The sequence below is a fragment of the Cololabis saira genome, chromosome 12, assembly GCF_033807715.1.
Source record: "Cololabis saira isolate AMF1-May2022 chromosome 12, fColSai1.1, whole genome shotgun sequence".
Classification (NCBI taxonomy): domain Eukaryota; kingdom Metazoa; phylum Chordata; class Actinopteri; order Beloniformes; family Belonidae; genus Cololabis; species Cololabis saira.
Window position 1 is genome coordinate 37,034,929 of NC_084598.1, and position 22,474 is coordinate 37,057,402.

The 22,474-nt window shown below is 43.9% G+C and overlaps 1 protein-coding gene across 1 annotated transcript in view; it reads left to right on the forward strand.

Moving 5' to 3' along the window:
- LOC133457452 (protein NLRC3-like) overlaps positions 1–22,474 on the forward strand; it is a 141,342-nt gene that overhangs the window by 41,005 nt on the left and 77,863 nt on the right. The window contains exons 4-6 of the mRNA XM_061736762.1: positions 13,075–13,251; positions 19,321–19,494; positions 21,076–21,258. Coding sequence (XP_061592746.1) covers positions 13,075–13,251; positions 19,321–19,494; positions 21,076–21,258 — 534 coding nt within the window. The remainder of the gene's footprint in view (positions 1–13,074; positions 13,252–19,320; positions 19,495–21,075; positions 21,259–22,474) is intronic.

Genomic DNA, 22,474 nt, shown 5'->3' on the forward strand with positions numbered 1-22,474 from the left:
CCATAAGCATATCAGAAATGACACCACCCACGACTCTATGTCAACCCATTCAAAAGTTATAGCAGAAAAAAGGAACAACCAATCAGAGGAAGGGGCGGGGCTAATTCAGGCCAATGAAGGTCAAGGACTCATTACAGAGTCCCATGACACCACCCACAACTTCCTATGTCAAACCATTCAAAAGTTATGGCAGAGAAAATTATTCTAGGGGGCGCTGTTGAGCCGTTAGGCCACGCCCATTAATGCAAACCATTAAATATCAAATGTATCACCAGGCCTGGCTTGCATGCAAAATTTGGTGACTTTTGGAGAACTATCAAATATGGACCAATCAGATGAAGGAGACGAGCGCTTTTTCACGTCTAGCGTCGCCACGGTAACACTTTTGAAAGAGAAAAGTAATGTGCGTCGTCGCAGGAAAGACACGCACATCTTGATGTAAAAAAAACACAAAATTTGCTTACAAAAATATCAGCATCCTGCCAGGCTCGAACTCCCAACCACCGGCACCAAAGATCGCAATGATCTGGTTGAGCTATATCTCAGCTGATACCTCACTTTGACTTACTGGCTTAGGAGAGACCAAGATAGCGATATGATGTCTGAAACTTTTTTTTCCTAATTTTTTAAATATTTGTAAGGTATAAATATTAGTAAAACACTACTATTGCTACATTATTACTTTTTCTGTAACTATTCTATCGAGGTTCTAACCGGGCTGAGCACGGGACTATTTCTAACGTCACCACATTACAACAGCTGATTGGTCGGGGGACGGGGCCGTCATCACCCTACTCGCCACTGATTGGTCGGGGGGCGGGGCCGTCATCACCCTACTCGCCACTGATTGGTCGGGGGGCGGGGCCGGCAGACGTTTGAATCAGGAAGCGGGAGTCAAACCATTAAAAAGTTATAGCAGGAAAAAGGGACAACCAATCAGAAGAAGGGGCGGGGCTAATTAAGGCCAACGAAGCTTAAGAACTCATTACAGAGTCCCATGACACCACCCACGACTTCCTATGTCAAACCATTCAAAAGTTATAGCAGAAAATCGGGACAACCAATCAGAAGAAGGGGCGGGTTAATTAAGGCCAACGAAGCTTAAGGACTCATTACAGAGTCCCATGACACCACCCACAACTTCCTATGTCAAACCATTCAAAAGTTATGGCAGATAAAAGTATTCTAGGGGGCGCTGTTGAGCCGTTAGGCCACGCCCATTAATGCAAACCATGAAATATCAAATTTATCGCAAGTCTGTCTTGCATGCAAAATTTGGTGACTTTTGGAGAACTATCAAATATGGACCAATCAGATTTCAAAATGGCCGACTTCCTGTTCGGTTTCGGCCATGGCTCCAAGAGACTTTTCTTTAAGTTGTGCCATGATACAGGTGTGTAGCGATTTTCGTGCATGTACGTCAAACCGTATTGTGGGGCTTGAGGCACAAAGTTTTCCGGGGGGCGCTGTTGAGCCATTTTGCCACGCCCATTAATGCAAACCATGAAATATCAAATTTATCGCCAGGCCTGGCTTGCATGCCAAATTTGGTGCCTTTTGGGGAACTATCAAATATGGACCAATCAGATGAAGGGGGGGTGCGCTTCTTGGCGTCTAGCGTCGCCACGGTAACACTTTTGAAAGAGAAAAGTAATGCGTGTAGTCGCAGGATGGAGACGCACATTTTGATGTATAACACATCTGGGTTCACGATACGGTTCGGGCTGTATTAATTCTCGAAGGAATGGCATATATTGCTCCAAAATTACGCGATTAATTCAGAATGTTCAAAATGGCCGACTTCCTGTTCTGTTTCGGCCATGGCGCCAAGAGACTTTTCTTTAAGTAGTGACATGGTACAGGTGTGTAGCGATTTTCGTTCATGTACGTCAAACCGTATTGTGGGGCTTGAGGCGCAAAGTTTTTTCTGTCTGAACCAATCAGATGAAGGGTGGGCGCGCTTTTCGGCGTCTAGCGTCGCCACGGTAACACTTTTGAAAGAGAAAAGTAATGCGTGGTGTCGGAGGATGGAGACGCACATTTTGATGTATAACACACCTGGGTGCACGTTACGGTTCGGGCCGTATTAACTGCCGAAGGAAGGCATAAATTTACCAAAATGACACGATTAATTCAAAATGGCCGACTTCCTGTTCGGTTTCTCGACTTGACGCCCAGAGACTTTTCTTTAAGTTGGGCCATGATACAGGTGTGTACCGATTTTCGTGCATGTACGTCAAAACGTATCGTGGGGCTTGAGGCACAAAGTTTTCAAGGGGGCGCTGTTGAGCCATTTTGCCACGCCCATTAATGCAAAACATTAAATATAAAATTTTTCGCCAGGCCGGACTTGCATGCAAAATTTGGTGACTTTTTGGGCACGTTTAGGGGGGCAAAAAGGCCCTCCTTTCGTCAGAAAAATAATAATAATAATAATAATTAAAGCTGCAAGCAGCGATGAACGGGCCCTCGCACTCACGGCCACCGCCCCCCATAAGCATATCAGAAACGAGACCACCCACGACTTCCTATGTCAAACCATTCAAAAGTTATAGCAGAAAAAAGGGACAACCAATCAGAAGAAGGGGCGGGGCTAATTAAGGCCAACGAAGCTTAAGGACTCATTACAGAGTCCCATGACACCACCCACGACTTCCTATGTCAAACCATTCAAAAGTTATAGCAGAAAAAAGGGACAACCAATCAGAAGAAGGGGCGGGGCTAATTAAGGCCAACGAAGCTTAAGGACTCATTACAGAGTCCCATGACACCACCCACAACTTCCTATGTCAAACCATTCAAAAGTTATGGCAGATAAAAGTATTCCAGGGGGCGCTGTTGAGCCGTTAGGCCACGCCCATTAATGCAAACCATGAAATATCAAATTTATCGCCAAGTCTGGCTTCCATGCAAAATTTGGTTACTTTTGGAGAACTATCAAATATGGACCAATCACATGAAGGGGGGGCGTGCCTTTTGGCGTCTAGCGTCGCCACGGTAACACTTTTGAAAGAGAAAAGTAATGCGTGTAGTTGCAGGATGGAGACGCACATTTTGATGTATAACACACCTGGGTGCACGTTACGGTTCGGGCTGAATTAACTGCCGAAGGAATGGCATAAATTTCGCCAAAATGACACAATTTATTCAAAATGGCCGACATCCTGTTCAGTTTCGGCCATGGCTCCAAGAGACTTTTCTTTAAGTTGCGCCATGATACAGGTGTGTAGCGATTTTCGTGCATGTACGTCAAACCGTATTGTGGGGCTTGAGGCACAAAGTTTTCCGGGGGGCGCTGTTGAGCCATTTTGCCTGCCTATTAATGCAAACCATGAAATATCAAATTTATCGCCAGGCCTGGCTTGCATGCCAAATTTGGTGCCTTTTGGGGAACTATCAAATATGGACCAATCAGATGAAGGGGGGGCGTGCTTTTTGGCGTCTAGCGTCGCCACGGTAACACTTTTGAAAGAGAAAAGTAATGCGTGTAGTCGCAGGATGGACACGCACATTTTGATGTATAACACATCTGGGTGCATGTTACGGTTCGGGCCGTATTAATTCTCGAAGGAATGGCATATATTGCTCCAAAATTACGTCATTAATTCAGAATGTTCAAAATGGCCGACTTCCTGTACGGTTTCGGCCATGGCGCCAAGAGACTTTTCTTTAAGTTGCGACATGATACAGGTGTGTACCGATTTTCGTTCATGTACGTCACACCGTATTCTGGGGCTTGAGGCGCAAAGTTTTTTCGGTCTGAACCAACCAGATGAAGGGTGGGCGCGCTTTTTGGCGTCTAGCGTCGCCACGGTAACGCTTTTGAAAGAGAAAAGTAATGCGTGTTGTCGCAGGATGAAGACGCACATTTTGATGTATAACACACTTGGGGGCACGTTATGGTTCGGGCCGTATTAACTGCCGAAGGAATGGCATAAATTGTGCCAAAGTGACACGATTAATTCAAAATGGCCGACTTCCTGTTCGGTTTCTCGACATGACGCCCAGAGACTTTTCTTTAAGTTGTCCCATGATACAGGTGTGTACCGATTTTCGTGCATGTACGACAAACCGCATTGTGGGGCTTGAGGCACAAAGTTTTCAAGGGGGCGCTGTTGAGCCATTTTACCACGCCCATTAATGCAAACCCTTAAATATCACATTTTTCGCCAGGCCTGACTTGCATGCAAAATTTGGTGACTTTTTGGGCACGTTTAGGGGGGCAAAAAGGCCTTCCTTTTGTCAGAACAATAAGAAGAAGAAGAAGAACTAGAAAATTTCTGGAAATTTTGATATGGGCATGCCCTACCGCCCATTCGTCCCCTCTCGCTGCTTTGGTTTGGGGCTGTAGTGGTTGTGTTCGGTGTGGTTCTATGTCAGTTTGAGGTGTTTATGGTTGTATTGCATTCATTCCTGTGCTGCCTATAGTTATTAATGGGGTGCGCTTTCTGGCGTCCAGCGTCCCCACGGCAACGCTTTTGACTGAGAAAAGTAATGCCCATCGAGGCACGATGGAGAAGCATCTAACGATGTATGCCATGCATGGGTGCACGTTCCGGTTCAGACTATGTTAACGGATAGGGGTTTTTTTTCACCGTGGTAAAAAACCCCATCCGAATGAATGGGGCCACTTGGCATGGATTTTGACAAAAAATTTCCTTAAATGCCAGCTTCATGAAATTTGAATATGTTGAAGTCCACAGCATGCCGAGTTAGGGAACATTTGTACGATGTCTCTACGATAACCTGTTGCCTAGCAACAAGCGTCCAAAGTAAAACGGAAATTAAAAAAAAACCTGAAAGGTAAATATCGCAAAAACTGTAATACTAGGCATAATGAGCTTGTACGTACCGTTAGGGACAATCGGGCCGAGTGATTGAAAGTTTGAACGATGTCTCTACGACAAAGTTCGGCCGAGCAATAAGCGTCCGAATTTTCGCCTTTTTTTTTTGCTTTTTGGCGTCTAGCGTTGCCACGGTAACACTTTTTACTGAGAAAAGTAATGCCCATCGAGGAACGATGGAGACGCATCCAACGATGTATGCCATGTATGGGTGCATGTTCCGGTTCAGGCTATGTTAACGGATAGGTTTTTTTTTCACCATGGTTAAAAACTCCATCCGAATGAATGGGGCCATTTGGCCTGGATTTTGACATAAAATTTCCTTAAATCCCAGCTTCATGAAATTTGAGTATGTTGAAGTCCACAGCGTGCCGAGTCGGGAAACATTTGTACGATGTCTCTACAATAACCTGTTGCCTAGCAACAAGCGTCCAAAGTCAAACGGAAAAAAAATAAATAAATAAAGGTCAATATCACAAAAACTGTAATACTTGGCATAATAAGGTTGTACGGTCGGTTAGGGACAATCGGACCGAGTGTTTGAAAGTTTGAACGATGTCTCTACGATAAAGTTCGGCCGAGCAATAAGCGTGGGAATTTTCGCCTTTTTTTTTGCTTTTTGGCAACTAGCGTTGCCACGGTAACCCCTATTACGGAGAAAAGTAATGCCCATCGAGGCATGATGGAGACGCATCCAACGATGTATGCCATGCATGGGTGCACGTTCCGGTTCGGGCCGCATTAACGGACGAAAAAAAGTGCGGAATAAGAATAATAATAAAAAGAAAAGGGAAACCTTTTCTAGATACTAATATATCGCCTTCATTTTCATGTTTTTCCTCGTTTTTCCGGCCGTGTTTTATTTTTTGGGGATTTTCTTTTTCCACATCCGAGCGGGGTCATGCTGTACACCCGCTGGTGCGCAGTGGGACTTTTGCAACTTTAGCTTGTTAGCAAAATGCTAGCAACATTGCCCTTTCGGCCATTCTGGACGATTGCAATATGGTCATGCCATTACTTGGCATGCCCATAATTAAAGCTGCAAGCAGCGATGAACGGGCCCTCGCACTCACGGCCACCGCCCCCCATAAGCATATCAGAAATGACACCACCCACGACTTCCTATGTCAAACCATTGAAAAGTTATAGCAGAAAAAAGGGACAACCAATCAGAAGAAGGGGCGGGGATAATTCAGGCCAATGAAGGTCAAGGACTCCATACAGAATCTGATGACAGCACCCACGACTCTCTATGTCAAACCATTCCAAAGTTATAGCAGAAAATCGGGACAACCAATCAGAAGAAGGGGCGGGGCTAATTAAGGTCAAAGAAGCTTAAGGACTCATTACCGAGTCCCATGACACCACCCACGACTCTCTATGTCAAACCCTTCCAAAGTTATAGCAGAAAATCGGGACAACCAATCAGAAGAAGGGGCGGGGCTAATTAAGGCCAACGAAGCTTAAGGACTCATTACAGACTCCCATGACACCACCCACAACTTCCTATGTCAAACCATTCAAAAGTTATGGCAGAGAAAAGTATTCTAGGGGGCGCTGTTGAGCCGTTAGGCCACGCCCATTAATGCAAACCATGAAATATCAAATTTATCACCAAGTCTGGCTTGCATGCAAAATTTGGTGACTTTTGGAGAACTATCAAATATGGACCAATCAGATGAAGGGTGGCGCGCTTGTTGGCGTCTAACGTCGCCACGGTAACACTTTTGAAAGAGAAAAGTAATGCGCGTAGTCGCAGGATGGAGACGCACATTTTGATGTATAACACACCTGGGTGCACGTTACGGTTCGGGCCGTATTAATTCTCGAAGGAATGGCATATATTGCTCCAAAATTACGCAATTAATTAAGAATGTTCAAAATGGCCGACTTCCTGTTTGGTTTCGGCCATGGCGCCAATAGACTTTTCTTTAAGCAGCGACATGATACAGGTGTGTACCGATTGTCGTTCATGTACGTCACACCGTATTCTGGGGCTTGAGGCGCAAAGTTTTTTCGGTCTGAACCAACCAGATGAAGGGTGGGCGTGCTTTTTGGCGTCTAGCGTCGCCACGGTAACGCTTTTGAAAGAGAAAAGTAATGCGTGTTGTCGCAGGATGGAGACGCACATTTTGATGTATAACACACTTGGGGGCACGTTACGGTTCAGGCCGTATTAACTGCCGAAGGAATGGCATAAATTGCGCCAAAGTTACACGATTAATTCAAAATGGCTGACTTCTTGTTCGGTTTCGGCCATGTCGCCAAGAGACTTTTCTTTAAGTTGTGTACTGATACACGTGTGTAGAGATTTTCGTGCATGTACGTCAAACCGTGTTGTGGGGCTTGAGTCACAAAGTTTTCCGGGGGGCGCTGTTGAGCCATTTTGCCACGCCCATTAATGCAAACCATTAAATATCAAATTTTTCGCCAGGCCTGACTTGCATGCAAAATTTGGTGACTTTTTGGGCACGTTTAGGGGGGCAAAAAGGCCCTCCTTTCGTCAGAAGAAAAAGAAAAAGAAAAAGAAAAAGAAAAAGAAAAAAAAAAATTCCTACAGATACAATAGGGCCTTCGCACTGAAGGTGCTCGGGCCCTAATAATTCCTGCAATTACAATAGGGCCTTCGCACTGCAAGTGCTCGGGCCCTAATTAAAGCTGCAAGCAGCGATGAACGGGCCCTCGCACTCACGTCCACCGCCCCCCATAAGCATATCAGAAATGACACCACCCACGACTCTCTATGTCAAACCATTCAAAAGATATAGCAGAAAAAAGGAACAACCAATCAGAGGAAGGGGCGGGGCTAATTCAGGCCAATGAAGGTCAAGGACTCATTACAGAGTCCCATGACACCACCCACAACTTCCTATGTCAAACCATTCAAAAGTTATGGCAGAGAAAAGTATTCTAGGGGGCGCTGTTGAGCCGTTAGGCCACGCCCATTAATGCAAACAATTAAATATCAAATGTATCACCAGGCCTGGCTTGCATGCAAAATTTGGTGACTTTTGGAGAACTATCAAATATGGACCAATCAGATGAAGGGGACGAGCGCTTTTTCACGTCTAGCGTCGCCACGGTAACACTTTTGAAAGAGAAAAGTAATGTGCGTCGTCGCAGGAAAGAGACGCACATCTTGATGTAAAAAAAACACAAAATTTGCTTACAAAAATTTCAGCATCCTGCCAGGCTGGAACTCCCAACCACCGGCACCAAAGATCGCAATGATCTGGTTGAGCTATATCTCAGCTCATACCTCACTTTGACTTACTGGCTTAGGAGAGACCAAGATAGCGATATAATGTCTGGAACTTTTTTTTCCTAATTTTTTAAATATTTGTAAGGTAGCCTATAAATATTAGTAAAACACTACTATTTTATTATTACTTTTTCTGTAACCATTCTACCGAGGTTCTAACCGGGCTGAGCACGGGACTATTTCTAACGTCACCACATTACAACAGCTGATTGGTCGGGGGGCGGGGCCGTCATCACCCTACTCGCCACTGATTGGTCGGGGGGCGGGGCCGTCATCACCCTACTCGCCACTGATTGGTCGGGGGGCGGGGCCGGCAGACGTTTGAATCAGGAAGCGGGAGTCAAACCATTAAAAAGTTATAGCAGAGAAAAGTATTCTAGGGGGCGCTGTTGAGCCGTTAGGCCACGCCCATTAATGCAAACCATTAAATATCAAATGTATCGCCAAGTCTGACTTGCATGCAAAATTTGATTACTTTTGGAGAACTATCAAATATGGACCAATCAGATGAAGAGGACGAGCGCTTTTTCACGTCTAGCGTCGCCACGGTAACACTTTTGAAAGAGAAAAGTAATGTGCGTCGTCGCAGGAAAGAGACGCACATCTTGATGTAAAGAAAAAACACAAAATTTGCTTACAAAGATTTCATCATCCTGCCAGGCTCGAACTCCCAACCACCGGCACCAAAGACCGCAATGATCTGGTTGAGCTATATCTCAGCTGATACCTCACTTTGACTTACTGGCTTAGGACAGACCAAGATAGCGATATAATGTCTGGAACTTTTTTTTCCTAATTTTTTAAATATTTGTAAGGTATAAATATTAGTAAAACACTACTATTTTATTATTACTTTTTCTGTAACCATTCCACCGAAGTTCTAACCGGGCTGAGCACGGGACTATTTCTAACGTCACCACATTACAACAGCTGATTGGTCGGGGGGCGGGGCCGTCATCACCCTACTCGCCACTGATTGGTCGGGGGGCGGGGCCGTCATCACCCTACTCGCCACTGATTGGTCGGGGGGCGGGGCCGGCAGACGTTTGAATCAGGAAGCGGGAGTCAAACCATTAAAAAGTTATAGCAGAAAAAAGGGACAACCAATCAGAAGAAGGGGCGGGGCTAATTAAGGCCAACGAAGCTTAAGGACTCATTACTGAGTCCCATGACACCACCCACAACTTCCTATGTCAAACCATTCAAAAGTTATGGCAGATAAAAGTATTCTAGGGGGCGCTGTTGAGCCGTTAGGCCACGCCCATTAATGCAAACCATGAAATATCAAATGTATCGCCAAGTCTGACTTGCATGCAAAATCTGATTACTTTTGGAGAACTATCAAATATGGACCAATCAGATGAAGGGGGGGCGCGCCTTTTGGCGTCTAGCGTCGCCACGGTAACACTTTTGAAAGAGAAAAGTAATGCGTGTAGTCCCAGGATGGAGACGCACATTTTGATGTATAACACACCTGGGTGCACATTACGGTTCGGGCCGTATTAATTGCCGAAGGAATGGCATAAATTGCGCCAAAATTACACAATTAATTCAAAATGGCCGACTTCCTGTTCAGTTTCGGCCATGGCTCCAAGAGACTTTTCTTGAAGTTGTGCCATGATACAGGTGTGTAGCGATTTTCGTGCATGTACGTCAAACCGTATCGTGGGGCTTGAGGCACAAAGTTTTCCGGGGGGCGCTGTTGAGCCATTTTGCCACGCCCATTAATGCAAACAATGAAATATCAAATTTATCGCCAGGCCCTGCTTGCATGCCAAATTTGGTGCCTTTTGGGGAACTATCAAATATGGACCAATCAGATGAAGGGGGGGCACGCTTGTTGGCGTCTAGCGTCGCCACGGTAACACTTTTGAAAGAGAAAAGTAATGCGCGTAGTCGCAGGATAGAGACGCACATTTTGATGTATAACACATCTGGGTTCATGATACGGTTCGGGCCGTATTAATTCTCGAAGGAATGGCATATATTGCTCCAAAATTACGTGATTCATTCAGAATGTTCAAAATGGCCGACTTCCTGTTCGGTTTCGACCATGGTGCCAAGAGACTTTTCTGTAAGTTGCAACATGATACAGGTGTGTACCGACTTTCGTTCATGTACGTCAAACCGTATTATGGGGCTTGAGGCACAAAGTTTTTTCTGTCTGAACCAATCAGATGAAGGGTGGGCGCGCTTTTTGGCGTCTAGCGTCGCCACGGTAACGCTTTTGAGAGAGAAAAGTAATGCGTGGTGTCGGAGGATGGAGACGCACATTTTGATGTATAACACACCTGGGTGCTCGTTACGGTTCGGGCCGTATTAACTGCCGAAGGAATGGCATAAATTTCGCCAAAATGACACGACTAATTCAAAATGGCCGACATCCTGTTCGGTTTCGGGCATGACTCCAAGAGACTTTTCTTTAAGTTGTGCCATAATACAGGTGTGTACTGATTTTCGTGCATGTACGTCAAACCGTATCGTGGGGCTTGAGGCACAAAGTTTTCTAGGGGGCGCTGTTGAGCCATTTTGCCACGCCCATTAATGCAAACCATAAAATATCAAATTTTTCGCCAGGCCTGGTTTGCGTGCAAAATTTGGTGACTTTTTGGCCACGTTTAGGGGGCCAAAAAGGCCCTCCTTTCGTCAGAAAAATAATAATAATAATAATAATTAAAGCTGCAAGCAGCGATGAACGGGCCCTCGCACTCACGGCCACCGCCCCCATAAGCATATCAGAAATGACACCACCCACGACTTCCTATGTCAAACCATTCAAAAGTTATAGCAGAAAAAAGGGACAAGCAATCAGAAGAAGGGGCGGGGCTAATTCAGGCCAATGAAGGTCAAGGACTCCATACAGAATTTGATGACACCACCCACGACTCTCTATGTTAAACCATTCAAAAGTTATGGCAGAGAAAAGTATTCTAGGGGGCGCTGTTGAGCCGTTAGGCAACGCCCATTAATGCAAACCATGAAATATCAAATTTATCACCAGGCCTGGCTTGCATGCAAAATTTGGTGACTTTTGGAGAACTATCAAATATGGGCCGATCAGATGAAGGGGAGGCGCGCTTTTTCGCGTCTAGCGTCGCCACGGTAACACTTTTGAAAGAGAAAAGTAATGCGTGTAGTCGCAGGATGTAGACGCACATTTTGATGTATAACACACCTGGGTGCACGTTACGGTTCGGGCTGAATTAACTGCCAAAGGAATGACATAAATTTCGCCAAAATGACACAATTTATTCAAAATGGCCGACATCCTGTTCGGTTTCGGCCATGGCTCCAAGAGACTTTTCTTTAAGTTTTCCCATGATACAGGTGTGTACCGATTTTCGTGCATGTACGTCAAACCGTATTGTGGGGCTTGAGGCACAAAGTTTTCTGGGGGGCGCTGTTGAGCCATTTTGCCACGCCCATTAATGCAAACCATGAAATATCAAATTTATCGCCAGGCCTGGCTTGCGTGCCAATTTTGGTGCCTTTTGGGAAACTATCAAATATGGACCAATCAGATGAAGGGGAGGCGTGCTTTTTGGCGTCTAGCGTCGCCACGGTAACACTTTTGAAAGAGAAAAGTAATGCGTGTAGTCGCAGGATGGAGACGCACATTTTGATGTATAACACATCTGGGTTCATGATACGGTTCGGGCCGTATTAATTCTCGAAGGAATGGCATATATTGCTCCAAAATTACGTGATTAATTCAGAATGTTCAAAATGGCCGACTTCCTGTACGGTTTCGGCCATGGCGCCAAGAGACTTTTCTTTAAGTTGCGACATGATACAGGTGTGTACCGATTTTCGTTCATGTACGTCACACCGTATTCTGGGGCTTGAGGCGCAAAGTTTTTTCGGTCTGAACCAACCAGATGAAGGGTGGGCGCGCTTTTTGGCGTCTAGCGTCGCCACGGTAACGCTTTTGAAAGAGAAAAGTAATGCGTGTTGTCGCAGGATGAAGACGCACATTTTGATGTATAACACACTTGGGGGCACGTTATGGTTTGGGCCGTATTAACTGCCGAAGGAATGGCATAAATTGCGCCAAAGTGACACGATTAATTCAAAATGGCCGACTTCCTGTTCGGTTTCTCGACATGACGCCCAGAGACTTTTCTTTAAGTTGTCCCATGATACAGGTGTGTACCGATTTTCGTGCATGTACGACAAACCGCATTGTGGGGCTTGAGGCACAAAGTTTTCAAGGGGGCGCTGTTGAGCCATTTTACCACGCCCATTAATGCAAACCCTTAAATATCAAATTTTTCGCCAGGCCTGACTTGCATGCAAAATTTGGTGACTTTTTGGGCACGTTTAGGGGGGCAAAAAGGCCTTCCTTTTGTCAGAACAATAAGAAGAAGAAGAAGAATAATTCCTGCAATTACAATAGGGCCTTCGCACTGCAAGTGCTCGGGCCCTAATAATAACGCGAAGAATTCCTACAGATACAATAGGGCCTTCGCACTGAAGGTGCTCGGGCCCTAATAATAACGCGAAGAATTCCTACAGATACAATAGGGCCTTCGCACTGAAGGTGCTCGGGCCCTAATAAAAATTCCTGCAAATACAATAGGGCCTTCGCACTGCAAGTGCTCGGGCCCTAATAATAAAAATTCCTGCAAATACAATAGGGCCTTCGCTCTGAAGGTGCTCGGGCCCTAACTAGTCCAGGAGTCAGAAAAATACTAAATATAGCTTAAAAGCTTGAAGATCTTTTATCTGGAGACTTGATAAAAGTTCAGCTCCACACTTCGTTCAAGATGTTCAGAGTGAAAAATGTCCAAGAATAAATGAGTTTATGTCATATATCAGATGTTTTCAGAGGACTCTGAAAGACGTTAACGAAGCCGGTTCCCTCCTTCATCTGCAGATCCAAACAGTCTGCAGAAGTTATCAGATGTGTTCATTCTGGCTTTAACTCAGACTTTATTAGAACTGACATCATATTTTCTCTCATCACAGATTTGTTGATTGTGATCTCTCAAAGACTCACTATGAAGTTGTTGCGTCCGCTCTGAAGTCCAACCCCTCCCATCTGACAGAACTGGACCTGAGTCGGACCAAGAAACTGCAGGATTCAGGAGTGAAGGTTCTGTCTGGTGGACTGGAGAGTCCAAACTGTAGACTGGAGACTCTGAGGTCAGTCCACTGGAGATGTTTCCACATTTATCCAGTTATCATCCTCCAAAGATGTGACAAAACAACTTTAATTCAAAACATATTCATGAAGTATTTAATATCTGATATGACATTTTTTTTATTTGTTTTAGAAAGGTTCTGTGTCTATAAAAGTCTGAAGATTGTTATATAATAATATTTTTAGATGTAAAGAGAGAAACCAGTTTAGTATAAAAGAAAGAATAACCTTTAAAAGTTTATTAGACATTAGCCCAGCACATCAGGCCAAAGTACAAAGTACTTTATACTTTCTTGTGTTTGTAATCTGCCGTTTCCTGAGTCTGAACTTGTTTTAAAACAGCTGCAGGTTTTGTCATGAGTTGATATTACAGAACTCAAATGCAGGAAACCCAAAGTTGACAGATGGCAGGAAAGTCCTTTATTTTAACAAAACATCAAAACCCAGAAAAAGGCCTCTAACAGAAAACAGAGAATCCTGAAGATGACCAGAAGGCGTGCAGACTGACAACCAGCCGGGACTGAAAGAACATCACAATCAACGTGGATTTGAGCATATATGCCGGATCACAACACTCTGCCCTGTCTCCTCCCTCAAGTAGATATATTTGAATATGATAATGAAGAGAATTATCCATTAAAAACCGTTCATCTTAACAAGAAACTTGCAAAAACAAGTAAAACAAATTTAAAAACAAATCTGCTGTGAGCAGGGGCCTGTACTACGAAGCAAGTTCAACATATCCAGGATATCTTTTCCTTATCCAGATTCACTAACCCGGACAATTGCAATCACGCTAAGCGGTCACACGACGGTGGTTATCAACTCGGTATATCAACCCAGGTTTCTCCAATCTGGATATGAGCGCGTGCACATAAAAGGGGCGGTGTTTTCAGCGCATGACCAATCACAAGCATGGAGAAGTCCGCTGTCAGAGCCGCTTATTTCAGTAGCGAAGAGCAAACTATAATTTTACGGAAATATGATGAGTATAGGCATATAATACAGGCAAAAAGCAACACAGTTGCAGCTGCAAAATGCAGGAAAGACAGCTGGCAAAAGATCGCTGACTGTATAAATGCGTAAATTCATAGGGATATAAACATATATTTGAATATTCTGGGAATCTTAATCTTAAACTGTAAACCATGATCAGCAATATTAAAATAATAAAAGGCTTGCAATATTTCAGTTGATTTGTAATGAATCCAGAATGTATGACATTTTTTTGTTTTTGTGTTTGCATTACAGAAAATCACAATATTCTAATTTTCTGAGACAGTCTGTATATATTGGTTCTATAACTATTGTTGTTGACCGATAACTTGTGCTGATGCTGTACCAAAGAATTGGGTTTATTTATTTATTTTATTTTATTTTTTATTTTTTCAGGAGGGGGGTATTTAGTATTTTAAAGTGACTTCTCAGAATGTTCGAGGGACGAAATTGAAAATCCCTTTTTTGCTATCCCCTTACAAATGCATCTTCTTTTTGATTTCTTCTTGATTTATTTATTTAATTGGTATTAGTTTTGGATTGACTGTACATCGGATTTTGGGTGATGATTTGTTTTATTAGGGTTAGGGTTAATTAGGTTAGGGTTGATTGATTTATTTTTTATTTTCTCCTCCACCTCTTTTTTTCCTTTTTTCCTTTTTTATTTTTTATTTTTTTGGATCGTTCATACAGGGAAAGCAAAGGGGTTTTGGCGGTCCCTGAATACGCGTTCTCTTCGGAGGGATCCTCTCACGATCCGCGCACCAAGCTCCACTGGATTCTCTTCGAAAGGGCATGTCATTTTCCAAGAGAGCTGATTGGTCAGTGGGTGGTGCTTTTATACCCGGCGATCTGTATCTCGAACATAACCTGCTCCGGAGCAGGTTAGCTGTTCAGCATAAGTTACCATGGCGATGTACCCCGGTAAGAAGTGAACCACCGTCGTAGTCCTGAAAACCCAGGGTTAAACCTGAAGTTACCTCGCTAACCCCAAATCCCGCTTCGTAGTACAGGCCCCTGGAGATAGTCCTGTCAAAAGTTGAGGCCTGGAAAAAATAATTTATTTGTGGGCATTTCTTCCGATTTAAACTGCATAGCATTATGGGGATTGCTGTTCTTTGCTTTGTGTTGCGTTCCGTTAAGAGTTGTGATTTTATTATGATCGTGAGGGTTTGTGAATGTTTATGGGCAGCGTTAGTGCATCATTACATAAATAATAATACATTTTATTTTTAAAGGCACCTTTCTTGGCACTCAAAGTCGCCGTACACAACACTTTAAAAAATAAAACCAGCAGAACACATTAAAAAAAAAAACGTTTAAAAACAGCAGAGGTAAGAAATAAAGAAGACATGAACATTAAATGAGGTAGGCAGTCTTGAACAGTTGAGTTTTGAATTGTGATTTGAAAAGAGGGAATGAATCAATGTTTCTGAGTTGGGAGGGTAATGAGTTCCAGAGACGAGGAGTCCGAGTTATGATGCGGTCAGCTGAATTCTGGACCAGTTGGAGTTTATGGAGGGATTTGTTAGGGAGGCCGAAGAGGAGAGAGTTGCGATAGTCCAAGCGGGAAGTGACAAAGGTGTGAACAAGGATGGCAGCAATGTGTTACAATGTGAACAATATAAACTTGTATTTAAAACATCACGATCTGATTCCTCTGCTGCAGACATAACGAGGGCCGAAGAACATAACCTCCTATCTGAAAATGTCACTTTTCTGGGAAAACACAAAAAACTGTGTTTGCTATTTTGTTTTAAGGATATATGGGTGGAAATAACGTACAGACATGCTGATTAGGTGCAGCCCACCTTGTGATGTCATCTAAAGTGAAAAACACTAGTCAGACAATTTTGCAGATAGGAGGTTATGTTCTTCGGCCCTCGATAAAGACAAATTGTGCCAACGGGATTATCAAGGTGCAAACGTGAGAAATAAAGAGCAAAGTTGCTGTAACTCGGAGTGTTGCATCCGCAGGAGGAGAGACCGGTCTGGGTCCCGGTCCATCACCGGAGAAACACTTTCTGGATCCTGCAGCACCTGCAGCCGACTCGATATCAGACTCTGAAAGTTGCCTAAACATTCAATAACAACTTTATTCATCATTGCTGAGTCACACCAGTTCTACCAACCAACCGTGACATCTTAGTTTTAGTTTTAAAAGACAATTTTACAGAACCGGTTTTTCGCTGCAAAGTGTATTTTAATGTTTTTCTGTCCAGACACAGTTATGGGATGTTTTAGGATCTGGCTTTTATCTCGAGTAGTCGTCCCATACGGTCGTCATGGTGACAGAGATATCCAATCTGTCAGCAGCTCCCGCTGAAAGCATAATGTTGGTCTGAACCGGAGCACCTGGTCCAGTTCAGGGCAGAGATCCGGAAGGATCTTCTTTACCTTTGTACCTAAACCAGCAGATGATCCAGTCTTCATCCTGGACCAGCAGATCAGTGTGATCTGATCCATCAGCAGGTTCCTCTAACGGAGCCAAGGCTGCCGTTGGGATTTGCGGGTTCCATCGTTGAGCCCCTGACTTTAGTTGTTTATTCAGATCATGTGGTTGATTGTGAGATTATTATTGCAGTCGTGTATAGCTTATCTGGTAATGTGGGGACTGTTGTGTCCTTCACGTGGTCGTGAACTTATTTTTGACGTTACGTTTTCTCATATTCTGCACTTCACTGCATCACCAGTGCGGGTCGCCAATGGACAAAACTTCAGAAAAGTGCATAGGCCAGAAATGATTTGTGCGTGAAAGACCGCAACTTTCTACATTCAAATCACTTTTCGAACATCCGACGGTGAACGTAGAAAGTTGCGTACGCACGTTTTTTGTGCAACGCACGTTTCGTACATGAGGCCCCAGGAATGAAGACAGACGGACCAACCGCCAGGAAGAGACCATATACTCTCAAGGACTGAGGAGAGAAAGGTGCAAACAATCAGGATGGACGGGATCAACTGAAATCAAAGAAAGAAATAAACACACAAGGATGTACTTTCAAAATAAAACAGGAAACAGGTCACCAAAAGACGAAACCTGAAGAACCTGGTAAAAACAAATGTATCATCCACACAGCCACTCTGTGTTACTTCCTAGAGGATGGTGGGTGCTTGGGTTTCCACCTGTAACTAGTTAAGTTTCATCAACCAGTAGTAACACAATAATATCCCAATTAAAATAAATGAGACCCAGAGATAATCTAACATTTTGCCAAAACTTAAGTAAAGGGCGTATTTATTAATTTATATAAATTTTTTAAATGAAATCAATGTAGCCTATTTGTTTTTTAAATAAACCCTCAAAATTGACAGCAATTATTCCCTCTTTTGTTTAATTGAATTCCTTTTCGTCTTTTACAGAAACTACAAAATTGTATTTTTTTTCTATTCACAACTCCATTCACAACTATTCACAACTTATCCCTTTCAGATAAAATCAAAACATTCCCTCCCACGTAGCTCTACGTTTCTAACGTTCTGGCTCTCCACACCGTTAAGTCTTCTACCAACGGTTCACAAAAACACATTGCTAAAATAAACTTTCAAAACATTGAGTGCGCTGAAATATTCCGTCCCGATCCTGATTACAATGTGCTCAGGCCCCCTCCTGGCTCGCTCTGGCTCAGCCGCCTCTGACAAAATGGGTCTCTGTCTGTGAATCTTGCTCACAAACTTGCACGTCAGCGGTCCTTTTCTCGGAGCTTCTCAGCTCTGTAGGCTCCGGTCCTCCGTTTTTTTTTTGTTTTTTTTTATCCTGATTTTCTTTCCCCATTATATCACCCAGTGCTCCTACCTGGGCAATGCTCCCTCTACCAGGGAGGTCCTGCACTGAGCTCAGGTCTCCTTCTTAACCTGAGTAGTGAGCAGGCTGCTTCTTTTCACCAGACAGGGTGGGGCTTCTCTGGCCAGATGTAGCTCATGGAAAGATCCTGTCACTTCAGAGAACATGCAAACTCCACACAGAAAGGCCCTTTCGCCAACCCCACCCAGGGTGTGGGTGCTGAAGTCATGGGGGAATTTAACACGCATTTAGCACCCACAGCAGGAATTGAACCCAGGACCTTCTTGCTGTGAGACGGCTGCACTACCATCTGTGCCACCGTGCCACCGTACCCCCCCACCCCGTTTGACCATCTTAACGACACTAAAGGACGGCCACTTGTATTCCTGTGAATTAAACAGGAAGATTCAGCACTGCAGCACTCGAGGACTGCAGTTGTCCATCCCTGCCTTAGACCTGGACAGGTTGGGCTGACGGCTACAGGTGGCGCCGTGTGTCAAAGTGATCATCCTGACAATAAGTGTGTCTGAGATTCACCCGTGTGGGTTTTTAATTCAGAACAACTAATTCAATTAGTTGTTCAAGCAAAGACTTTTCAAGTGCAAGCGATACAGAACCACCTGATGTTTAGTTTCACACAGACTTCAGAATTTGTTGAATTAGTCTGATGAATATACAGAATTCAATCATTCTTATCTTTAACTAAAAGTAAGAGAGTAAAGTAAAAGTAAGTTTTAACAGAATTATTAGGTGTTTGCAAGTTAAGTCAAATTATAAATGACACATTACTAAAAATAAAGTATTTTAATATCTTATCCTTCTGCTCTCAGAAAACATCATTTTAACTCTTTTTAACATAAAAAGATCATTATGATAAAAACCTCAGGAATCCTGCATAAATGATATAAAACTGGACACAAGATATGAAAGTCCAGCTGTTCTCCACAGATCCATTCTGGTGTTGATAATTGTTGCTAGATCAGCTTCTGATCTCTAAACTGCTGCTTTGAACAATATTTTAACATGAACACTAATCAAAAAGATTGGTGTGTATGTTGGTATTTTCATCTTAATCTAGTGTCAGACTTCGACCAGAGAACCTCAGGATGTTCAGTAAAGTTGAACATGTCAGAGGAACAACCAGGAACCGACATCATGGATGTAACAAAACTGTAAAACCTGTTTTATAAAGTCCAGATACAGTGGTGACCCTCATGGACCTGATGACAAAGTTGATATTTGAAGAAACACATCTCTGATGAGACTTCAACATGTTTTACTTTCTGTTCAGGTTGGAGAACTGCGGTCTGTCAGAGATCAGCTGTTCTTCTCTGGTCTCAGCTCTGAAGTCCAACCCCTCCCACCTGAAACATCTGGACCTGAGTCTGAACGACCTGCAGGATTCAGGAGTGAAACATCTGTGTGGTTTCCTGGAGAGTCCAGACTGCAGACTGGAGACTCTGAGGTCAGTTCACAGATTTAAAAGATTGGAAAAACTTTGAAAGGTCCGTCCAGACAGATCCTCCACAAACACAGAGATGAAACTAAGGAGTGTGTTCAGTCGGAGACGTCTTCAGGTTCTCTGTCAAACAGTCGGCTGCAGGAGATCGTTCCTGAACACATTTGGGAACTTCTAGAAAGACTCTTTCTAGAGACTCTTCTTGCTCCAACTGTATCAGTTCCCTTTGGAGGTTAATTTAGTATACTTAATTTAATTAAACATGTCCAGAAGTATTATTTCTTTCTTTTCTCCTGGAAGAGATGTTTGGTTGTATTTGAAGTGAAACTCTAAAATTTGGAGGTGAGCTTTAGGCCCAATCTCAATTCTCCCCGTACTTTTCTTCACTCGCCCTTCTTTTCTTCCCTATGCCCTAAAAAAGAAGGGGGAGATTTTAGGGCACTTGAAATCTAGGGCACTTGGCCCAGGTGCCTGTCCCATTTCTCCTACTCCCCCTCGTTTTCATCCATACCCTGATCAGGAAGCTGAGAGCCAAAAGCTGTTTTAATTTCAGCTGTAGCGCTGTTAATATGGCACTTTATTAAGTTTTAATATTTTTTCAGGCGTAAAAGTAACCGTTAAGATCCCCAACCTGGGCTCAGTTTATCCAAATAACGCCTGTTAAGAAATTTGCTCAGAAGATTTCGGGATTTCTGCCTGACTGCTGGCTCCGGAGCTGATTTATGGTTCCGCGTTAAATCGACGCAGAGCCTACGGCGTAGGTTACGGCGTACGGCGCACGTCGCCGCGTAACCTACGCCGTAGGCTCTGCATTGGTGTAACGCGGAACCATAAAACAGCTCCGCTATCTTCACTTCAGCTTTATCTGAAAGTGTGTGAATTACCCAAATAACAGCTGGATTACTTTGTGGTTTCTGAAAACTATTATATCAGAAACATCCAAAACAAATCTGATGAGTCACAAGATTATTTCTCTCTATTTCCCACAAAAAAATGCTTGCTCCCTTGGTCACAATCTGAGACGAGTCTGCCTGTTTGCCCTCAGTCGGCGAGTCAAATCGACGCAGAGCCTACGGCGTAGCTTACGTAGCCTACGGCGTAACCTAACAGCCTTTACTCCGGCGCGATTTTCACGAACAACGGACAAAAAAGGGATTATGTACATTCACTGAGTGAATATTATGAAAGTAAAATATATATTTCTCGCTAGAAATGTAATCAAAACGCATTTTTATGCAGAAACTAACTGAAAATATTGATTTTATTCACTAAAAAATAAAAAAATGTCCGCCATGATTTTTTTTTGGATTCAGTCCGCAAATGACGATGAAAAGCATTCTGGGAAATTTTTATAACCCCTCGCTCGCGAAGTCAGCATGTGAAATCCCTCGATGTGAAGGGGCTATTTTCAGCCCCTCGCCCTCGTTATGCCCACTCCCCCTAGGTGAAAAGAGGACACCACTACCTTCACGGGAACGCGCAAAATTTAGGGGGAGGGATCAAAATGAGGGCGAGGGGGAGTATTGGGACGCACCCTTAAACTACAGTCTGTGATTAAAAGTCATCAACATGTTTCTTTATTTTCAGGTTGGAGGGTTGCAGTTTGCCAGAGATCAGCTGTTCTTCTCTGGTCTCAGCTCTGAAGTCCAACCCCTCCCATCTGAAACATATGAAACATCTGGACTTGAGCTGGAACCAGTTGCAGGATTCAGCAGTGAAACATCTGTGTGGTTTCCTGGAGAGTCCAGACTGCAGACTGGAGACTCTGAGGTCAGACATGTTTTAGTTGTGTGTTCAGATGAATCTGATGTGAAGGTTGTGTTGACACTAACCTGCAGACATCAGGCTGATCTCCTGCTGATCCACACTGACCATCTGACTGCTCTGGTTTCTTCTTCTCTGGTGTCTTTATGCAGCTTGCAGTGCTGCGGTCTGTCAGAGATCAGCTGTTCTTCTCTGGTCTCAGCTCTGAAGTCCAACCCCTCCCATCTGAAACATCTGGACCTGAGATTCAACTACAAGCTGCAGGATTCAGATGTGAAGCAGCTGTCTGACCTGGTGGAGAGTCCAGACTACCAGCTGCAGACTGTCAGGTCGGTTCACTGATTTAGGTGTTTATCGTCTGAACTTCACTCACCATCATAGATGTGTGTTCCTGCTGTCATGAAGCAGCTCAAGGTCCAGACAGAACCAGACACATCGCTTTTAAAGGGCCATATGATGCTTTTATGACTCTAAAAGTTTAAAACTGAGTTACACGTTCATCTTTTAAATCATCTATGAAACCACAAGTCTGGCAGAGACAGACCTCCTCCCACGCTGAACACAGTCAGAGACCACACATGTCCTGAAGGAAGACGGCTTTTGGCTGACGGTAAACTAACTAACTGTTTTAAGGTTTGAGCGGACAGGGCTGAAGTGACAGCTGACCAGGCGTAAAGAGTCCTCATCTAAATAATTATTGACCCAAATATGAATCAGAGGGGATCAGGAGAGGCGAGATGGTGACCATGCAGAACACAGATCCAGGAACAGCAGGCCAGGATCAGAACCGAAGAAAGCCAGATAATCTCAGATAGAGGTACCGATCAATGCTGGGCCTTAAAACCAGGTCCAAGGACACAGATCCGGTCCAGCATAGCAGTCACAGGAGAACTGCTGGAGACTGGTATCTGCAGGGAGACCACAAACCCATCTGGCAGAGAGTTAGACCTGGAGTCGTGTTTAAATAGGAACAGGAAGAGGTGAGGATGATGAGGGTGATCAGCTGGCAGGGAGATAGGCAGGAAACTCTTCATCTCCGACTACAGAAGGTTCCTTCATGGACCCGCTGTAGTCGGTGTGAGGTTGGGGTTTGTCGGTACCGCTGTATCTCTTACAGTAGACGTTCTCCCCCCTTTATTCCATTAAAATAATTGTTATCTGTAATAAGTAGATAAAGTTCTCATCCAGTGAAACCACCACCTATGAGAGGCCGTTTAGGAAA